The following is a 17,790-nucleotide window of genomic DNA, read 5'->3' on the forward strand; positions in this document are numbered from 1 at the left end:
GTCCTCTTTCCAATTAAATTGGTTCATCCAATTTGTCTATCAGAGCAAAAAGTTATAATCGATCTACTTCAGCCTATCAAAAGTGAATTTTCGGGTCAACTTCAAACGATCATAACTCCTCGTACACAATGATCTGGGTGAGATACTATATATCAACGGAAAGATATGAGAGTCCTCTTTCTAATGAAATTGATTTCATCCAATTTGGATATCGGAGTAAAACTTTATGGTTGATTTACTTCAGACTATCAAAACAGTCCACCAAAGGACTGATTCGAGAATTATTTGATTTTTAGGGGCGTTTTGGTCATTCCCCCTCACCCAAAATCCGTCCAAACCCTATATTAAAGCCTATTAGAAGCATTATATGTTATATTTCATCAAATTCCCTCAAAAAGAAAATCCTAAACTCCTACATCCAACTTCAAGACCTCCAAAGTTCACCATTAATTCTGCAAATTTATTCAAGATTCCAAGTTCCTAATTCAAGAACTCCAAAAACCATCATTCAAAGGCACGATTAACATCTCAAAAATGAGTATCGATCGAAAGTTCATCATTCAAAGTATGTGGGATTTTTCAACAAGAACTCTCTTTCGTTCTTGTGTCCAAAAGTAATTTTCTTTACAAATGCATGATTTTTGTTTGATTTTTATGAATTTGAAGCATGAACCCATATCTTATGATGATTATTATGAAATCTTGATGTTTATGATTTTGAAAGATGAATTTACATGTGTGGAGATATAAAGCATGAATCTTGAACGATATTTATCATGATTTTGATATTTGGGTCATGAATCCCCATTGAAAATTGTGTTTTTTTTAGAAAGTGTGTGTTATAAGCACGTTGACGTTGAATATTTGAGACATTTTGAATGATTTGACCTTTTGGTCTTAATGGAGTTGTTTTGAACTCGAGTGTGAAAGAAATCCACAACGTAGTTGATTTTGATAGATGGGAAGCATGATGGCTCCCGATGTATATTTATATATTACTGAAATTATTTTGTTGTGGATTGTCTTTGAAATGATCTGAGCTAAGTCCGAGAGAAATCTTTAGCACCGAGTGGGAGGTATAAAGCGACCTTACTTTCCTAGAACTACGTGCCCCTGTAGGAGTGAGCCTGAGGCTGATTTATATAGTGATCACTAGTTTGTGTGGATTTGATATCAATAGTCCTACTCCGATGGCAAGGATAGGACGGCTCTCCCCAACGTGGGTTGTTCATTGGACTCCATGTAGCTCACATGGTTTATGTCGGTTATAGGATCTCCCAGTGTGTGTGTGTTTCCTTGTGTCTATGGTGAATGGTGAAGTGATTTGAAAGTGGAATTGTGAAAGTTATTCTTTCGAAAGATTTAAATGATATTTACATTATGAGAATTGATATTCTTGATGAACCGAAAGTGATTGACAAATTATATGATGACTCACATGTGTTATTGTACTTATTTCATCCTCTCATAATTATGATGATTTTCTTCGAGCTATGTGGTCTTTCATACATCCTGCATATTTCTTATAAATATTTATGATGATGATGTTTATACAACTGCATACACTCCCATATACTCAGTTCCTTTCCATGGTACTGACCCACATCTTCAGATGTGGGCTGCATTTTCTCGGAATGTAGGTTCAGGTGCTCAGTTCCAGGTTCGACAGTGATTCTTCGGGCACGCTGTTCTACATCCTCTGTTGTGGTGAGTCCTCATGTTCCGAGGACGTGATGTTTGATGTTGGTTTCACGAAATTGTTTACATTTGATAACTGAGTATGAGTCAGTTGGGGCATATCTCAATGACTCACTGGTTTTATTGATTTTCTTAGAGGCTTGTCAGACTAGTATAGATGTTGAGAGTTGACTAATAAGTCGTATTTTGTTATCTTTCTGAAATTCTTTTACTCTTGGACAATGATTACTTTGTTGATATTTGAGGATTATTTATGGAAACCCCGTTGATTTGTGTTGAACTAAATGAAAATGGCTTAAAAGGTTATCTTGGGACTACTCGTAGCCTCAAGCACCGTGTGACGCTCCGGGACCCGTTTTTCGAGGCGTTACACTTGATCTTTTGAACACACACAATATTAATCCTCCTCTTTCTAAGAATCTTCACAAGCTCTATGGACTTACCCTGAAGAGACCCTATATTCTAAGACCCAACCCTCAGCCTACCATCTCTATCAACACGTCTTCCTCTACCGCCCCTGAGGCCAAACCTTGGCCTCCCTCCCACCCCCGCCCTTTCCTCTTCCCCCGCCCCCACAACAACCCCCGCCCCAACCCCCTCGGACATGACCCTATCCAACCATCAACGCCCACAACGACTACTACAAGAAAATATAAGAAAATATAAACAATGGTAGTAACAAAGCAGCAGTAGGAAATACAAGGCTCACATAAATTAGAAGAAATAATCAAGAAACAAAACTAAACTCAAATAGGGAGAAAAAACAAAACCAAGGTAAGGAAAAAACTAACAGTAAGAAAAATAGAGCACACTAATGGCCTGACATCAAGGACAACCAAACAAATAATAAGGAGCGGTGCAAGTTACGAATATACTACAGCAGACACGCAAGTCAAGATACAGGAGATAGTACGATAAATAATATGAAGCATAAGAGGTTCAAAAACAGCAAGACAATAAAGACGCCCTCAAAGCACACACTATATCCAAATTTTAAGAACAACAACTACTAGAAATCCAAATAACAGATAGAAAATCCCACGCAAATTACAGGCAACGTAAATATCGAAAAATCGCGTGATAAAATAAATTTCAAGGGTTAGAAGTCACCGAAATACGTATATCATGTAATTTGCTCTTGCTTGTTGTGCTGGAACCCGACAAATTGGGTCGCCGGAATCACTTCGCCGAAAAGTCGTCGGCTCAAATCTGGACAGTAGTTGCAATATCCGGTAGAGACCCCCACCTGGATTTTCTGGCTCCGCCGCCTTCACCACCGACGTCCGTCGAACCAGTTCGCCGAATCTGATCGCGGACCAGTAACCAGCAAGTTGCTGTCTTCGCAAATCTGCTGACAGTGGAGAGGGAAGAGAGGGAGGAAGGGGGAAAAAGAGAGAGGGGGAAAGAGAGGGAGACCAAGAAAGAGAGGGAGAGAGAAGTGTGCCTACCGATCGCCGATGTTGTTTCGCCGCCAGCGTCTACTTCACAGAGACTGACCAGTCACGTCAAAGAGAACGCAGGGAAAGGGAGAGACCACGGGAGAGAGATGGAGCAACATACTTACCTGTCGCCAGCGTCTGCTTCGCCGGCGACGGCACGGTCAAGTTAAAGAAGGCGTTGAAAGATACGTTAGTTAGAGAGAAGGAGCGAAAGAGAGAGAAAGTTCCTGAGTCGGACACTACGGTTATAAAAAACAACTTTTAAAGTGACGAAAATTGATTGCACTCACAAATAAAATATGATGAAATATAGATTTTATTGATGAATATTGTGAGCACAGCTCTGTTTATTCCTTGATTTTTTTTTCCTGAATATTATCAGTACTGTGTTTTGAGCAAGACAATATTTGATGTTTGATCTCCTTGTGAATATCCAAGATTTATGGGATATTCAAGATGGCTATGTATCACTTTATAGGGGCAAGCTGGAGCTTAAGGCAAAATAATGGACCTTAGAATTTGAAGATATATTGAGCTTGTGTTGCAGAGTTTTATTTTAAATTCGATAAAATCATTGATCATTTGTTTTTCAGACGTGCATAGTCCACTATATTTTCGGTAAACTACTACACTGTCACGAGGTTAACACGCTTATGGAGTGGCGAAATGAGCTTACTTAGCCAATAGATTTTCGACTCAAATAAAAAAAAATAAAAAAAATATGTTGTCACATTATCATACACTTTAATTTAATTTGGAAAGTTACATTTATATCCTTAAAAAGTGTATCATCAACATGCCACAAGATCATTGATTCAAATGTTGGGGTGTAACTATCAGATGGTACAACTGATTCTCCAAAGATATACCTACTTTATTGTTGAAGTTATTTGAAGTCATGTGGAAAAGAATTAGAGGCAACTGAAATTCTCATTCAACAACAACATGTCCATTATAATTCAATAAAGGAAATTTGAGAAGGGTCAAATATATGTCGATCTTACTCCTATCTTTGTAGAGGTAGACAATCCGTTTGTGACAGATCCTCATCTTTAACACAAATATATCTAACAGGTGATGGTAAAAAAGGGAAAGTTGTGCTTTCTAAGTAGTGCATTATCTTTTTGTCTAACCATTCACAGTCCTAGTAAATTACTTTTTCTGTTCTTCTTTACTTGTCATCTTTTTAAGTTGCACACTCCTTAAGAAAAACATCAACTAAAAGATAATTTGACTAAATTACTCTTATTTATTACTCCTCTTTATTAATGTTTCTTTTTTTCATACTATATTAAAATCTTGCCATATTTATTACAAAGGATAAAAACGAAAATAAACAACTGTTATACATTAGTTTTGTGAAATGACAAGTATAAGAAAGCGTCTATTTTTTAGTAATAACGACAACTATTTGAGAATTATCCTCTTTTTGAAGTTACCTGTCCATGTTCACTGTAGATTGTTACCTACAATTAGCTCTTAATTATCAGTGGACAAAATCTTAACTCAAAATATTCAATTTTATTCCTATGGTAGCATATCATATCATCCACCTATGTGGATTCATTTAAGTTTAATGATTTTAACGTCCCTTTAACTAACCATATACATTACTTTTACTTTATCATCACCCAAATGATAAAGACAAAAGGAGAAAGAAAAGTAAACACAAAGCAAATAAAATAGTATTTCCTTTTCAAAGTAGAATTCATTGTTTATTTTTTATAATTATGTATCTTAATCATAATTTTAATATATTCGGTTACGATCTTAACAATGAATTAAGACTTGGTTAATCTTTCTTCTTTAGGCCTGCATTTCACTTTCTATAAACTATCAACCAACATTTTCCTATATCCTCCCCCGGGATAACCGGAGGTGTGGAAAGAGCAGCTGTCAGAAGCAGAAAGACCCTTGGTTCTGGCAAAGGGATCACAGTTACAACTAGCGTTAATTATAAAAAAGGAAAAAAAGAGAACCCCATTATAAGAATAAAAAGAAAATGCCAACAAGAATGGTTAGTACTATGATCATCCCTAGTTTTTCTTATGAATTTTCTTGAAAAAATGATGGTTATATAATTTTTTCTTTTTGGATTGCTCTTAGGTAACATACTTAAGAGAAAGAACTGTATATGTAGCTGTTCTTGTAGAGGGACCAAGAAGAAGGAAAAACAGTTCAACAAACAACAAAATTCATCACTATCAACATCAACATCTTCATGTTAGACATGTTGTTAATGGTAGAGGATACAATAGGAAAGCTCAACTTCTTGAATACTCAAGAAATCTTCGAGCTGCGAATCGATCACAACCATCAGTTTCACAGCCAGTCCAAAGACAGAATTCTCAGGTATTTGCATAAGGATATAACTTATTTACATTAACGATGTAACGAATTTTTACATTATCAGAACATTATAACGTGTTGTACCATATAAGTATTTGTAACCATCTTTTACACATTATCACAGCCATCAACACCTATGGTTCCACAGCACGTCCAAAGACAGAATTCACAGGTTCTAATTGATCTTCACTAATATATGAGGAATTTTTACATTATCGGAACATTTTTTAACGTGTTGTATACGAGAAAAGTATTTATAATCATCTGTAACGCTGCTCAGAAGTATTTTTTCCAGATAGTTGCAGTGAAAAACAAGCCAAAATATGTAACTGTACCAGCTTGTATGGGGAACTGGAAATTTGTTATGCCAAGGTTCCTCAGATCATTCATGTCTCAGAATAAGAAATCCAAGAAGAAGAAGAAGAAGAATATGGCTTCTAAAACCAATAAAATAAAAGCCATGGTGAAAAGTTTTCAGGTAAGTCACTTGTTGTAAAGTTATACTCCCTCCATTTCAGTTTGGTTGTCTGGTTAAAGAAGACTTCTGAAACTTGTGGTCTTAAACTAAAGACACGTAGAATGTAACAAAATATCCTTTTATCTTGTGGTCTTAAAACATGCCATGTAGAAAGTTAAAATTAAACAGTCAAAAACGGAAAGAGGCATTCTTTTTGAAATGGACTAAACGAAAGTAAGACAAACAAATTGAAACGGAAGGAGTAATATACAACTCTGGCATTTCCAGAAATCTCTGCATTATAAGAACACTCACTTTCTTTCTTTCAGGTTCAAAGAAAGTCTGGCCTATTCTCCAAATTTTTTGCTTCAGTACGGAAGGGTCATCGATGAACAAACGATCATACCCGAGTCCCAGAATCAAGGAATATGAGAGGTCCATCGATTAACAAACTGAGGAGTGATAATTGCTATCAAATTTTACTTTCATATGCCCTTCTCATTTCATTTACTTCTTTTTCTTTCCCTTATTTATTGGAGCTTAGAAGAAGGTTTACCTGAATGGTTTATCTTATTTAGGTAAGCTGCATTACAATATATGCTAGAATGCAAAACTTTATTTCTTGAAGAAATATACAAGAGCATCATGAATGTAAAGTGCTGCTTACAAACACAGCCAAAGGCATTCGAACTGTATGGTTTTGATTACCTAGGAAGACGATTTCGCCAAATGAGTAAGTGTTGGTTGTTTGAGTTGCATTTAGGACAATAGTAATACGTCTTGACGCATCTGCAATGATCTTAAACACTTGTGGCGTTACAGAAACACTCACGCCTAGAGGCTCTTGCACGATCACCTGGTACTTTTCATCTCCACCACCGACGTTAGTGACCCTCCTGATCACATTTCTTGAGCCTATCAAATTTGAAATTGTCACACTTGGTGTGTTTAAATCCGAGCACCATGCTTTTTTCTTATTCGGGCAACCAACTCCAACTGCTCGTCTTACAGACATTTCATCGACTCCTGGAACTGAACACAGAAACAACACATAGTGTTTAAATTTTGCCTTAAAAATAAGTCCAGGGTCAATGGCTCGTGATGGGTTGATAAGTCCAGCTCCAAGATCAAAAGGAGTAGCAGGAGCTAGCTGGTTGGCTTGTTGGGCTAAAATAGGGGTACCAGAGCGGCCAGTTACATCTGCAGTTGTCATCATTGCAGATATAATGGCTGCAGGACTCCACCTGGGGTGCCTCTCTTTTATTAGAGCAGCAATTCCAGCTATGTGTGGAGTAGCCATGCTTGTTCCAGATAATAATGCAAAATTCTGCCCTGGAAAAAGAATGTGTTTTCAAATTACAATTCTTGATATTCGAAAAAAGATTCAAAATATAAGGTTGGTGTCAGATAATTCTTGAGTACCGCTGTCCAAGTGTGTAAAATGAGCTGGATTTGTACAATCATACCTTTGATGTATTGATCTCCTTCACTAGTAGGGCTCCAGGACGCCCATATCAAGGATCCTGGAGCCATGATGTTCGGTTTAAGGACATCAGCAGTGTCTAATTGTGCATTGTTCACATCAGGACCTCTAGATGAATATGATGCCACAACAGGATCCTGCCTGGTATAACTAGCTTGTCTCCCGTCTAAAATTCTTGCTGTAGCTCTGAAACTAATAGCCTTGCCACTTCTACTTCTTAATGTCTTCGAGTTATAGTATTCGCGCAGCGCCTGCACCAGACAACAAAGAACACCAGGATTAGTTCACAATTGACAGCATTGTGAAATTGTTTCTTTGAAAATCTATATATTAAGTTTTACTTCTCGAAGTCGTGGAGTTCTTGGAGATTGAACCAAGAAATGTACATTATTTACTAGTTACGGTCTCAGATGAAACCAATTTTGTGACATCACAATTTCTATTTTTCATGTATAAAGAGAACCATCATATTGATCCTGGTGATTATGGATATGAGATTGATACCGTAGATGCTTCCATGCTGTTCAAGATTAGACCAGGTACCGACAAAGTCATCGTAGATCCCTTAATTTTTTCTGAACCAATATCAGGGTCCATTGTCAGTACAAAGCCAGCAGCCCCTATTTTTTGTATGGTATCAGCAACGTTAGCTATGCTTGCCGTCTCTGATTCAAAATCAAAGGTGTATGTACATATTACTATCTTCCCATGAACTAAAGCTCGAACGAATGGTTCTGTCTCCTGGCAGCTCTCAACTGTTAAGAGAGCAGAAGTAGTGTTCCCTTTACAAACGTCAGATGCAGCAGCAAGTGGGAAATACACTCCTGAAAGTGTTGGAGCTGCAAAGTAAGATATGAAGACCACATTTTCAGCGATAAAAAAAAGAGAAGCAGTCACTAGAATATAGATGATGCAGACTAATATTGTTATTTGATAATAAAGGAAATGACTGAAATTTAACAGCAAGAAAGGTGTAAGGGGACGTAACGCGAAAGGCCACTGCCAGAGAAGCTTTGTCCATTGCCTAGAACAATTGAATTATTATATTTACGATCCGTAGTGGAGGCAGCAACACTTGTGATCCAGGGACTGAAGGAAAGAATGGAAGTTGGAGAAGGACCACCATTTCCAGCAGCTTGAACAACCAGCACACCAGCTCTTGTTGCAAATAAAAGCTGCATTTCAAGAACATTGAGGAAAGCAGAAGGACCTGAAGGAATACTTGCTGGCCCTACAGAAAGGCTTAGTATATCCACTCCATCTTCCACAGCCTAAATGATAAAGAAACTTGCGAAAATTAATTGGTGTAGTATTATCACTTTAACAAGTAAAATTCTAAAAAGAAGCGAAAAGATGCATAAATATGTTATTTACTATTCATTGACAATTTTCAACCTGATCCACCGCAGCCACAACATCCGACATGAAACCTCCAAAAGAGTACATGGCCTTATACACAGCAATCCTGTTAGAAGATGCAGCACAGTTTTCCGTTTATTAAGATCAAACTTTACATGTAAAATTATTGATAGAAAGATGGAAAAACAATATTCATAGTACCCTGCTCCTGGAGCCATACCACTTGCATAACCATAGTTGAAATGGTTGACGATGACAGGAACATCATGATTTCCTGCTGCAGTTGATGCTGTATGGCTGCTATTTTGAAACATGCTTTCATTAGATTATGAACATGTCTTATCGTTCAAAATATCAAATAAAACAAAACGACAACGGCTAAATTAGGTTAAATATGATTCAGTTTCGGTGGTTACTAAATACTACTACTACTAAATATGATGTTGTTACTAAATATTAAGTCACTAGCCTTCCATGGCCATCAGAATCAAAAGGGGAAGCATAGTCACGAGAGGCATTGAATTCGCCAGCAGCAGTTGCAGCTCTTGCAAAATATTGAGCTCCAACTATCTTGTTGTTGCAGGCGGTTCCAGGGAATCTATCCCCAGTCACACACTTCCCTTTGAACTTTCCACTTTTCACAACTATGCCCCAGCCACCACCATTTGATGCTTGAGCCAAAAAGCTAGGATGGAATGGATTGATTCCAGTGTCGATCATACCAATCACAACTCCTGCCCCTGAAGCTGTAGGACCACCTAATTTTGGCCAGACACCAGTAGGAAGTCCTAAAAAGTCAGGTGTATGTGTTGTCAGCTTCTTCATCTTTACATCTTCATAAATGGCTCTAACACCTTCTGCATTCTGCAGAATATCAAGTGCCTGCAGCAATATAAATACTTACAACTCTCTAAGAATTTAGTTAGCCAACAGAACAAAGTAAGAAAAATGTTTAAGACATCAGTACCGACGAAGTCAAATGCCTACCTCATCAGATGTCAAATGAATGGCAAATCCATTGATCAAATGAGTATAGCTGTAAACTTTGGTATACACACTTCTTTCTAGGTGAGATCCTAGAAGCATGTCATGTTGTCTTCTCATCCTTCCTTTGTAGACATCAATGTCTTCAAAATTTCTGCAAAAAAGTTTGGCATAATAAGCAATAATAAATCAGAGTGCATTCATAATGACTAACTAAAACAGGCTAACGAAGAGGCAAGAGTTTTACTTTGATTTTGTAGATACAAAAGGGTCATCTTCCATTAGAACTATGAAGATTTTTGCATTTGCCATGAAGGGCTCCCATGTAGTGATAAAAGAGAGGGCAATGAAGGTTAAAATGTTTGCCATTACTAGAGATATTTTGTATTGAACATTTGAAGGAGAGGTAAAAGTTGTCATTTTTAAAAGGCACTTGTTTTGCATGCATGATTTTCTCATTTTCAAACCACTCCCCAGTCCATTTGGTTTTGCATCCCTTCTTCATGCTTTGGCTTTGATATTGAAATTTTCTTCTTTTATCTTTATTTTCTGGCTTTGAGTAGTGGATCATGCTTTCATGCTAATCACCCACAAGGAGCATAAATAAAATGCTACGAGTTTCAAGTTTTATGCAAGAAGATTTTCTTTTTGGGTATCCCACCAGGTGTCAACTATCTGTTTGGAAAGTCATACTTTGGGAGGGGTTAAAACACTTCCTACCAAAGACGACGGCATAGCAATATTCGAACCCTAGATCACTGGTTAAGGAAGAGAAGACTTTTTCTTTTAACTTTCATCTCTCTTTTTTTGACTTGTCTAAACCTTTTGGCTTTCGTCTTGCAATTTTCGATTGCCTTTTTTTTTTTTTGGTCACAACATTTCCACACCAATCTTCTTACTTACCCTAGACTCCATTCTTCAAGAAACCACCACGTGCAATTCCTCTTTTGCATTCGCCATGCCCAGTGGCGGATGTACATGTATTTCAGAGTTCAGTCGAACCCCCTTCGTCGAAAAATTATACTATTTTTACATGGTAAATTTTTTTTTATGTATAAATAATAGAGGCTAAACCCCCTTCGACTAGTCCGTATATGTACTACTAACTCCTCACTGAAAATCCTGGATCCGCCCCTGGCCATGCCTTAGTGCCTCAAGGCGGAGTATAGTTGGTCACATTTGTCTGAGGACTTTGATTGCAAACTTGACCCCAAGACCATAGGTAAAATAAAATTTGAACCTTAGAAACCAGGTGGTTGAGTAATCTCTTAAATAGAGTTGACAATACTCTGCAATATGTGGCAATAAAACCAAATTAAGGCCAAAAGTAAGAGATAAGCTCTTCTTAATCAGGCCGCACAGTTCACAGGGAGGAAAAAAGGGAAGATTTCTAATCACCATCCTTTGATATACTTCACAACAAGAAGCAATACTTGCCAATTTCATTGAGATATCAAAACTTGTAGCAGTAAATTGTATACAAAATGCTGGAGGAAAAACACTAAACCAGGAACACAAGGACGATGGAATGTTCCCTCAGCTTTAAATCACTTGCAGAGTTCTTTTCCATAACACAAAATTGGAGCCCCTCAAGTGCAACATCACCATATACTGAGGGGTAAATATACACGTGTTCTTTATATAACATACATGACCGGTATTATACAGTAAATAAATATGAGGATGATAGAAACAATTAGCTATGTTGCACTCCAGAGGAAGCCAGAGTTTGTAGTATAATTCAGCAGCTACTGGATCTTTGCTGCCTAGTGTACTCCCAAAGTGCAATGGCACCACTGACATGAACGTTGAGTGATCGAACTATTCCCAACTGTGGGATTTCTATGCAAGCATCCAGGATGTGAATAATGTCCACTGGTATACCCTCTTTTTCTCGGCCAAGGACTAACGCCTACAAAAATTCAACCAATCATCAGTCTCGTTACAAAGGTAACACCATACAGAAATCAAGAATAACATCAATATATCAATTTATCTTACAAATCACGAATAAAATCAGTAACCAAAAACACAAACTTTAAAAGGCTAGAATAATTATCTAAAACTACTTACTATTGAAACTTTTAATTCCTTTCATGAAAGAGAATTTTCAAAAAGTAGTGTTTTGTCTTCACTAAATATTGGTATCATTGTCAACTTAGTGATACACATGCATTTCCAAATGTAGCATTAGCGTTCTCTTTATTCCTAACCATTTCTTATACAAACCACATGGTATACAATATTATAAACATCTATATGTTTTTTAAAGTTGTTGCCATGTGACCAGGAGGTCACAGGTTCAAGCCTTAGAAACAGCCTTTGGCAAAAATGCAAGGTAAGGCTGCGTACAATACACCCTTGTGGTGGGACCCTTCCCCGAACACCGCGTATAGCGGTAGATTTAGTGCACCGGACTTCCCTTTTTATTTAGTATAAAATAGCAGTTCAAATTAACGAAAACAGAAGCGAAGAAACACTAATTCATTAGTCTTGACGAACATGGCACATGGCCCTTCATATTTGCAACAAGAATAAAGATCTATAATCAAACTGGTGAAGATAATTATATAATACTTTTCACTCAAGGAGAGAAATGAAACCACCATCTTGACCGTATGAAACTCACCGTCCTCTTAGGAAACACGTATCGATCAAGAGAAATGCTATTTGCTGTTTGCTCCAGACCTAAGATGGAGAAGCCTTCTTGCTTCTTCTTCTCCAAGAAAATTTTCATACTACTAACTGGGACTTCAACAATGGGGACCCATTTCTCTGCAGTTACACTACATACACATACAATAAAAAATTCAGTCAATTGCAAAGGAGCCCATAATCAAGATTATCCATATAACCAAGTATTTCCTCTCTAACTTAAAAAACACATTCTTTCTCTATCCAGGTACTTTTCCATTCATTGGTAATGCTGATCTAAAATTCCAATTCACAAAAACAAAATTTTACATCAAGGATTTGCAGGTTGTTAAATTCCAGCCCCCTTTAAACTTTCAAGTTCACTTTTGTATTTTGCTTCTTTTTTTTTCCCCCCTTTTAATCAATCAAGATAAGCTTTGAAGTTTCTTTTTGTTGAAATTCGTGGTTCATTTATATGATTATATTTTTTGGTTTCCCACATGTGTCCGGTATCCACATTTATAAGATTAATATTAATCAATTGATGCTTGTTTTCTTGGTTTTCATGTTATCCATCGAAAGACAATTTCAGTTGATTTGTACATTTTCTTAGCACTTGATGTGTAAACACACAGCTCCTTTCACTAAAATCACTTTGACCATAATGTTAATCCATAAGTACAAGTGCACAGGCACACTCCATTAATTTTGTACAAAGAAAGGAAACATCAAGAAACTTCAAAGAATTTGTGGGTTAGTTCATTATATAAGGCAATCCATTTTTGCTTTCAATTGTGCAACGGCAACCATATCATCTTTATTCTATTCAAGGATGTCATCATTTATATTTATCCATGGTTTTTTAATTTATTCCTCATCCCTAAATCCTATTTCTTAATTCTATTTCATTTAAATCCACCCCAAATAGGATTTGTCTATTTTCTATTTAAATATGTTATGTATATAATGTTGTTCTGCTCTAAACGAGGTAAGGGTAACGTTTGCGTACAGTCTACCCTCCCCAAACCCCACTTGTGGGATTACAATGGGTATGTTGTTATTGTTGTCATAACACGAGATAGAAAATTTAGTTATGCTCTATATAAAGAGCAAGAAATCTCATCATTCATCCATTCCCTGCAACCTGTCTTGCTTCAGATTTCTTTGCACCTGAAATGTGAAAAAACTTAAAAGCAAAGCCCAAGCACATGTAGTTTAAGCAAAGCAAGCGATGAAAGTAATACTATCAAAACCTGATCAACTGGAATTGCTTGTCTTTCACTATGTTTTTGTCGGCAATGGCCAGTGCAGATGCTCTAAATACCTGTTACGAGTCGATCAGAAAGAACAACGAACCTTCTGAAACTAAAAAACATGCACATACTAACACCCAAATCCACAAAGCATAGAAACAACAACGAGATTGCACACCTCACAAGTTCGTGCCAATCCCGCAAGATTAGGTATCCGATCAATTAGTGATGCTACGAGGATAATATCTTGCCGACTTGCATTCAACTTCTCAAAAGCTACAGTTTTTAAGTGCAGCAACTGATCAAGAAGCTGATCTTCCTTCTCTATGCCTGGATGTACAGAGAAGCACCACATAGGACAATCAATGAAAGAGAAATCTTAAAAATACATGAGATGTCAATTGAGGAAAGCGATGAAAATACCCTTCTCATAAATTGCACCACATGAATACTGTTATACATCTCTCTCTCTCTCTCTCTCTCTCACACACACACACACACACATATATATTTATCTATCAAAGACTAGCTATGGAGTTTGACCTTTATTTGTTAGTGACAAGCAGCTACAAATGATAGTTGCATTAAGGCAGCCTTTCTGTGACATCAATAAGAGCAGATAAACTTTACATAAACAGAAACTAGTTTAGTCCCTTACTAGCAATGTGCATCAACAATCATGTAATTCACAGTTTGCTAAATAATTATTTCCATTTTGTAGAAGAACCAAATTAATTCTAGGCCCTAACCTTATAAATTGTAGAGGTCCATAATTTCTGAGTTTGTTGCACAACGACAAACTTAAACACATCCCAAGATAAGTAATAAACCGATAAGGGATAAGAAACTTCAAGCTAGTAATCTTAACGGCATGAACTGTCATACTGTGATATTTTATCCAACATAGACGTGAAGAAATTTATGAGTTAGTATCATATTGGGCTTCAGCACTGAAGAATAAGTCAAAAACTTTGGTTTCCTTGCCATCCTTTTCCGTAGTTCCAGAATGTTAAGGAAATGGACTTGGGTCTAACTCAACCCCAAAGATTGCCCAAAAACACATAAGGAGACAAATACCTATTCTCTCAATTAACGCAGGACATTTAACACGGGTCCCGGTGGAATCTGGAGTGCAAATATATAACATGGGACCCAACATTGTGTAAACCAAGAATTGAGATGCTCACCATAGTAAGAAAATGAACCTTGGACCTAACTCACAAAAAAAAAGAAAAGAAAAAGCTAGCTCAAGCTCGAGTTAAATATTTGTCAAACTATATAAGAAAATTCATTACCTCAACCAATGCGGGATTCTTTCACAGAAATAAAGCAAGAGATAAAAATGCTTTTCCTCGAGGGAATGGAAGGGGATCGGAAGAAATTCCAGGAAAGCACATTATGTACATGGCACAAGTGACGAGCACACAAGCTAAATTGTTCTGGCAATGAACCTATCGGTCTAATGAATTATTTGCATGGACAATTAAAATTATTTGCTGTTCTTTTATCCTGAGACAGGGATCTATCGAAAATAGCCTCTCTACTTCTTCGGAGGTAGTGGTATGGATTGCGTACATTTTACCCTCCCCAGACCCCACTATGTGGGAATATACTGGGTTTGTTGTTGTTGGACAATGAAAATTATGCTCCTCTGTGTAGTTCACCTTTCCATACCAAATTGTGATGCATATCAATACGAAATTAGTATTGCACCAGTTACCTAGCAGTGAATTTAGTGGTCCTTCATTTTCCAACAAGACGGTAGAAGAAAAGCTTTGCATTTCATGTTTGGAAACAGTAATCTTCCTTTGGAAATCTAGTGATATATCTTGCACTAGCAGAACAACTGTTTGCCGTTCAGTAAGATTTCCAGGTATCTCCTTGCACTTCCCATCATTGTCAACAAGCAAACTCTCGTTCTTGATAGCTGCTGCATCGTTGGCCATTGAGCATCTGAGATCCTCCCTAGTCTCCTGGAAATAAAGGGAAGTGAGCAACAAAAAACCACGAAATACAACAAAATAGTGAAAGTGAGGACTTACATTTAGAAAATTAATTACTTGATCCATGAGGGTTGCTGGTACGCATTCGAATTCAAGTTCCTACATATATCACCAGTGAGAAAAGAACATTATGGTTTCAGAAATTAGAAATAGCATGTGAGGAAAGACAAAACTGGCAAATATGGTCATCACTCATCACTATACCTGATGTCGCACTATAATTATTTTCAACTTCAGCTAATGTGTGAAAAGTATGTTCGACAACAGCTAATAAAGGGGATTATTTTGTTATTGTCATGATTAAGCTTTTTAAGGAACGAGGTCAATTGGTAAGAAAACTGCAAGGTTAAAAGAAATATGGTTCACATTAAGAAGTTAGGCAGAGTTACAGTGACAATTTCCTAGAATAAACCTATTAGTTCATATCAAGCCATTATGTATCTGCCAAAGGACAGATGATTCTTTGGCAGATGATTCTCTAAGCCTTGACCAATCTGCAATTTCCCTCACCTCAACTCGAGTACTGAAAATTCCAGTTGGTGTGACTGACTTCTTTGGATCAAAAGCATCAAGGTAACCTTCCATTGATGCTCTTAACCTGTGGTCAGAAAGAAACAAATGATTAGTTCAAGTCTATGCACATTATATAGATGCACTACATTTTCTGCACACTGGTTAACACGATGAATAATAATGATATTATAGCTTGATGTAGGCACGAGAGGCACTCATCAAATTGGAGGCTTCCATCTTAACATCAAGAGTTCGGAATGCTTTACAAGAGATTGGAAGGTAAAATCCTTTTGATAAGAGAAGATCACAAGATCCTTGATCCTTAATATTCTTAAGTGGATACTTGCAGAAGAGGAGATCAAGACTTAAGCGAGTAAAAAAGCACAAAGGAGCGAGGTGGGCTGTCTCTAGGAAGATGGTGCCCATCTAGTCCATTTAGATTTCTAACCAGAGTTGTAGCCAAAGGGCAATTTGGATAATTACTTATGTCTTATGTCACCCATAGTATTAATCTCCCCTACCCACCCTACCCACAACCTCCCGAACTTGTCCGGCTTTACCTAAAGAATACTTAAACTTTGCGGGGGCCCTATTATTTATTATCCAGTAATTGTCCGAAATGGTAGAAATTCCACCTTTTGTGACCAAACCAGTTTTAACAGAAGCAGTGTATGTCACAGGCCAATTATTTTTTGCCACGCAATTTTTATTTTTTAATACTACTTCTGTTTTTCAATTTTTATGACATTTCTTTTGTTGATTATATACTTTTCAACTTTTTAGTTTCTTTTTCTTCTTCCTAACTAATATACTGTCCTCTTGCCAGTAAAGATGAATATTCTGACGACTAAACAAGAACTTTACCGGAAGATAGAAAAGTTAACAACCTCAACTCCTAAATATCAACTCTTACTTAGTTCTTTTAGCCCTTTGCCCACTCAAAAGCCATTTTACTTCAAACTCTTGAAGAAGCTATTAATTGCTCAGCAACCTAATACCATTTTTGCTCAAGAAAATGAAACACTTGAACGAGATTTAGATCCCAAAAATACTTCAGATATTCATTGCAAAAACAATTAATCAAGGGAGAACTGATGCAAGATAAATGCATCGCTTTAATTTTAGACAATAACTTTCTACTTATGCAAACGGAGAACCACCAGAACCCCACATCCTTCTGTCTCACAGGAAGACTACAAAAATATAACCTGTGATGTTGTGGTCTATCAGTGACGATAGATATCCTCAGTTATGAAGATGGTACATTCTTTTTTGTTTTTGAAGAAGTGTAATAAACACAGAGAAGAATTTGTTGGAGATGGAGGCGGGTGGAACTGGGGTGAAGGAGATATCAGTTGGCTTAAATGAAGGAGAAGAGAGAAAAAAGAAAATGAAAAGAAAAAGTCAAAGGAAAATAAGAAAAAAGTAAATGGAAAAATATTTGAATTTGGGCACATTTTTTCTTCACACAAGCTAGTCTAGTGATCTTCCAATTTCAATAGAAATCTGTCCCATAGTGCAGTTCTTGTTTGTCTTAATTTTTTTACATATAATACTTATGTGAGATGGTGTTTTTTGTCTGTGCTAGAAGGAACACTATGGAATTGAAAAAGTAAGA

The 17,790-nt window shown here is 36.9% G+C and overlaps 3 protein-coding genes across 4 annotated transcripts in view; 1 reads left to right on the forward strand and 2 right to left on the reverse strand.

Annotated features, from left to right (window-relative positions):
- The first annotated feature begins 4,851 nt into the window (after positions 1–4,851).
- Positions 4,852–6,599, forward strand: LOC107868493. Of its 2 annotated transcripts, none has more exons than XM_016715199.2 (5): positions 4,852–5,154; positions 5,244–5,489; positions 5,611–5,658; positions 5,767–5,964; positions 6,273–6,599. In XM_016715199.2, the coding sequence occupies exons 1-5, from the start codon at positions 5,140–5,142 to the stop codon at positions 6,333–6,335; spliced, it is 570 nt and encodes a 189-aa protein (XP_016570685.1). In that variant the 5' UTR covers positions 4,852–5,139; the 3' UTR covers positions 6,336–6,599. The 2 variants fall into 2 exon arrangements, with proteins under 2 accessions (XP_016570685.1, XP_016570694.1); XM_016715208.2 differs by having other exon boundaries at positions 4,863–5,154; positions 5,782–5,964.
- Positions 6,540–11,051, reverse strand: LOC107868506 (subtilisin-like protease SBT2.5). The gene is made up of 9 exons (XM_016715218.2): positions 10,017–11,051; positions 9,773–9,923; positions 9,255–9,667; positions 8,987–9,082; positions 8,822–8,891; positions 8,415–8,697; positions 7,931–8,265; positions 7,410–7,677; positions 6,540–7,275 (listed from the first exon to the last, which is right to left on the reverse strand). The coding sequence occupies exons 1-9, from the start codon at positions 10,226–10,228 to the stop codon at positions 6,587–6,589; spliced, it is 2,517 nt and encodes an 838-aa protein (XP_016570704.2). The 5' UTR covers positions 10,229–11,051; the 3' UTR covers positions 6,540–6,586.
- A 128-nt stretch (positions 11,052–11,179) lies between these two features.
- Positions 11,180–17,790, reverse strand: part of LOC107868516 — a gene marked incomplete at its 5' end in the record, with an annotated part of 37,001 nt that continues 30,390 nt past the window's right edge. The window contains 7 exon segments of the mRNA XM_016715222.2: positions 11,180–11,681; positions 12,399–12,555; positions 13,657–13,727; positions 13,835–13,986; positions 15,377–15,629; positions 15,699–15,758; positions 16,170–16,257. Of these exon segments, the coding sequence (XP_016570708.1) occupies positions 11,511–11,681; positions 12,399–12,555; positions 13,657–13,727; positions 13,835–13,986; positions 15,377–15,629; positions 15,699–15,758; positions 16,170–16,257 (952 nt within the window).

This window comes from Capsicum annuum, chromosome 1 (assembly GCF_002878395.1).
Source record: "Capsicum annuum cultivar UCD-10X-F1 chromosome 1, UCD10Xv1.1, whole genome shotgun sequence".
Taxonomy (NCBI): domain Eukaryota; kingdom Viridiplantae; phylum Streptophyta; class Magnoliopsida; order Solanales; family Solanaceae; genus Capsicum; species Capsicum annuum.

What these genes read in the sequence shown, in the direction of transcription:
- LOC107868493 (XM_016715199.2), top strand. An exon ending in TCCAAAGACAGAATTCACAG is followed by an intron (nt 5,659 to 5,766) that starts GTTCTAATTGAT and finishes AACGCTGCTCAG; the next exon opens with AAGTATTTTTTCCAGATAGT. An exon ending in CCATGGTGAAAAGTTTTCAG is followed by an intron (nt 5,965 to 6,272) that starts GTAAGTCACTTG and finishes TCTTTCTTTCAG; the next exon opens with GTTCAAAGAAAGTCTGGCCT.
- LOC107868506 (XM_016715218.2), bottom strand. Translation starts at nt 10,228, where the DNA reads ATGAGAAAATCATGCATGCAAAACAAGTGCCTTTTAAAAATGACAACT. An exon ending in TTGTGGCTGCGGTGGATCAG is followed by an intron (nt 8,698 to 8,821) that starts GTTGAAAATTGT and finishes TTTATCATTTAG; the next exon opens with GCTGTGGAAGATGGAGTGGA. An exon ending in ACAGCATGGAAGCATCTACG is followed by an intron (nt 7,678 to 7,930) that starts GTATCAATCTCA and finishes TGTCTGGTGCAG; the next exon opens with GCGCTGCGCGAATACTATAA.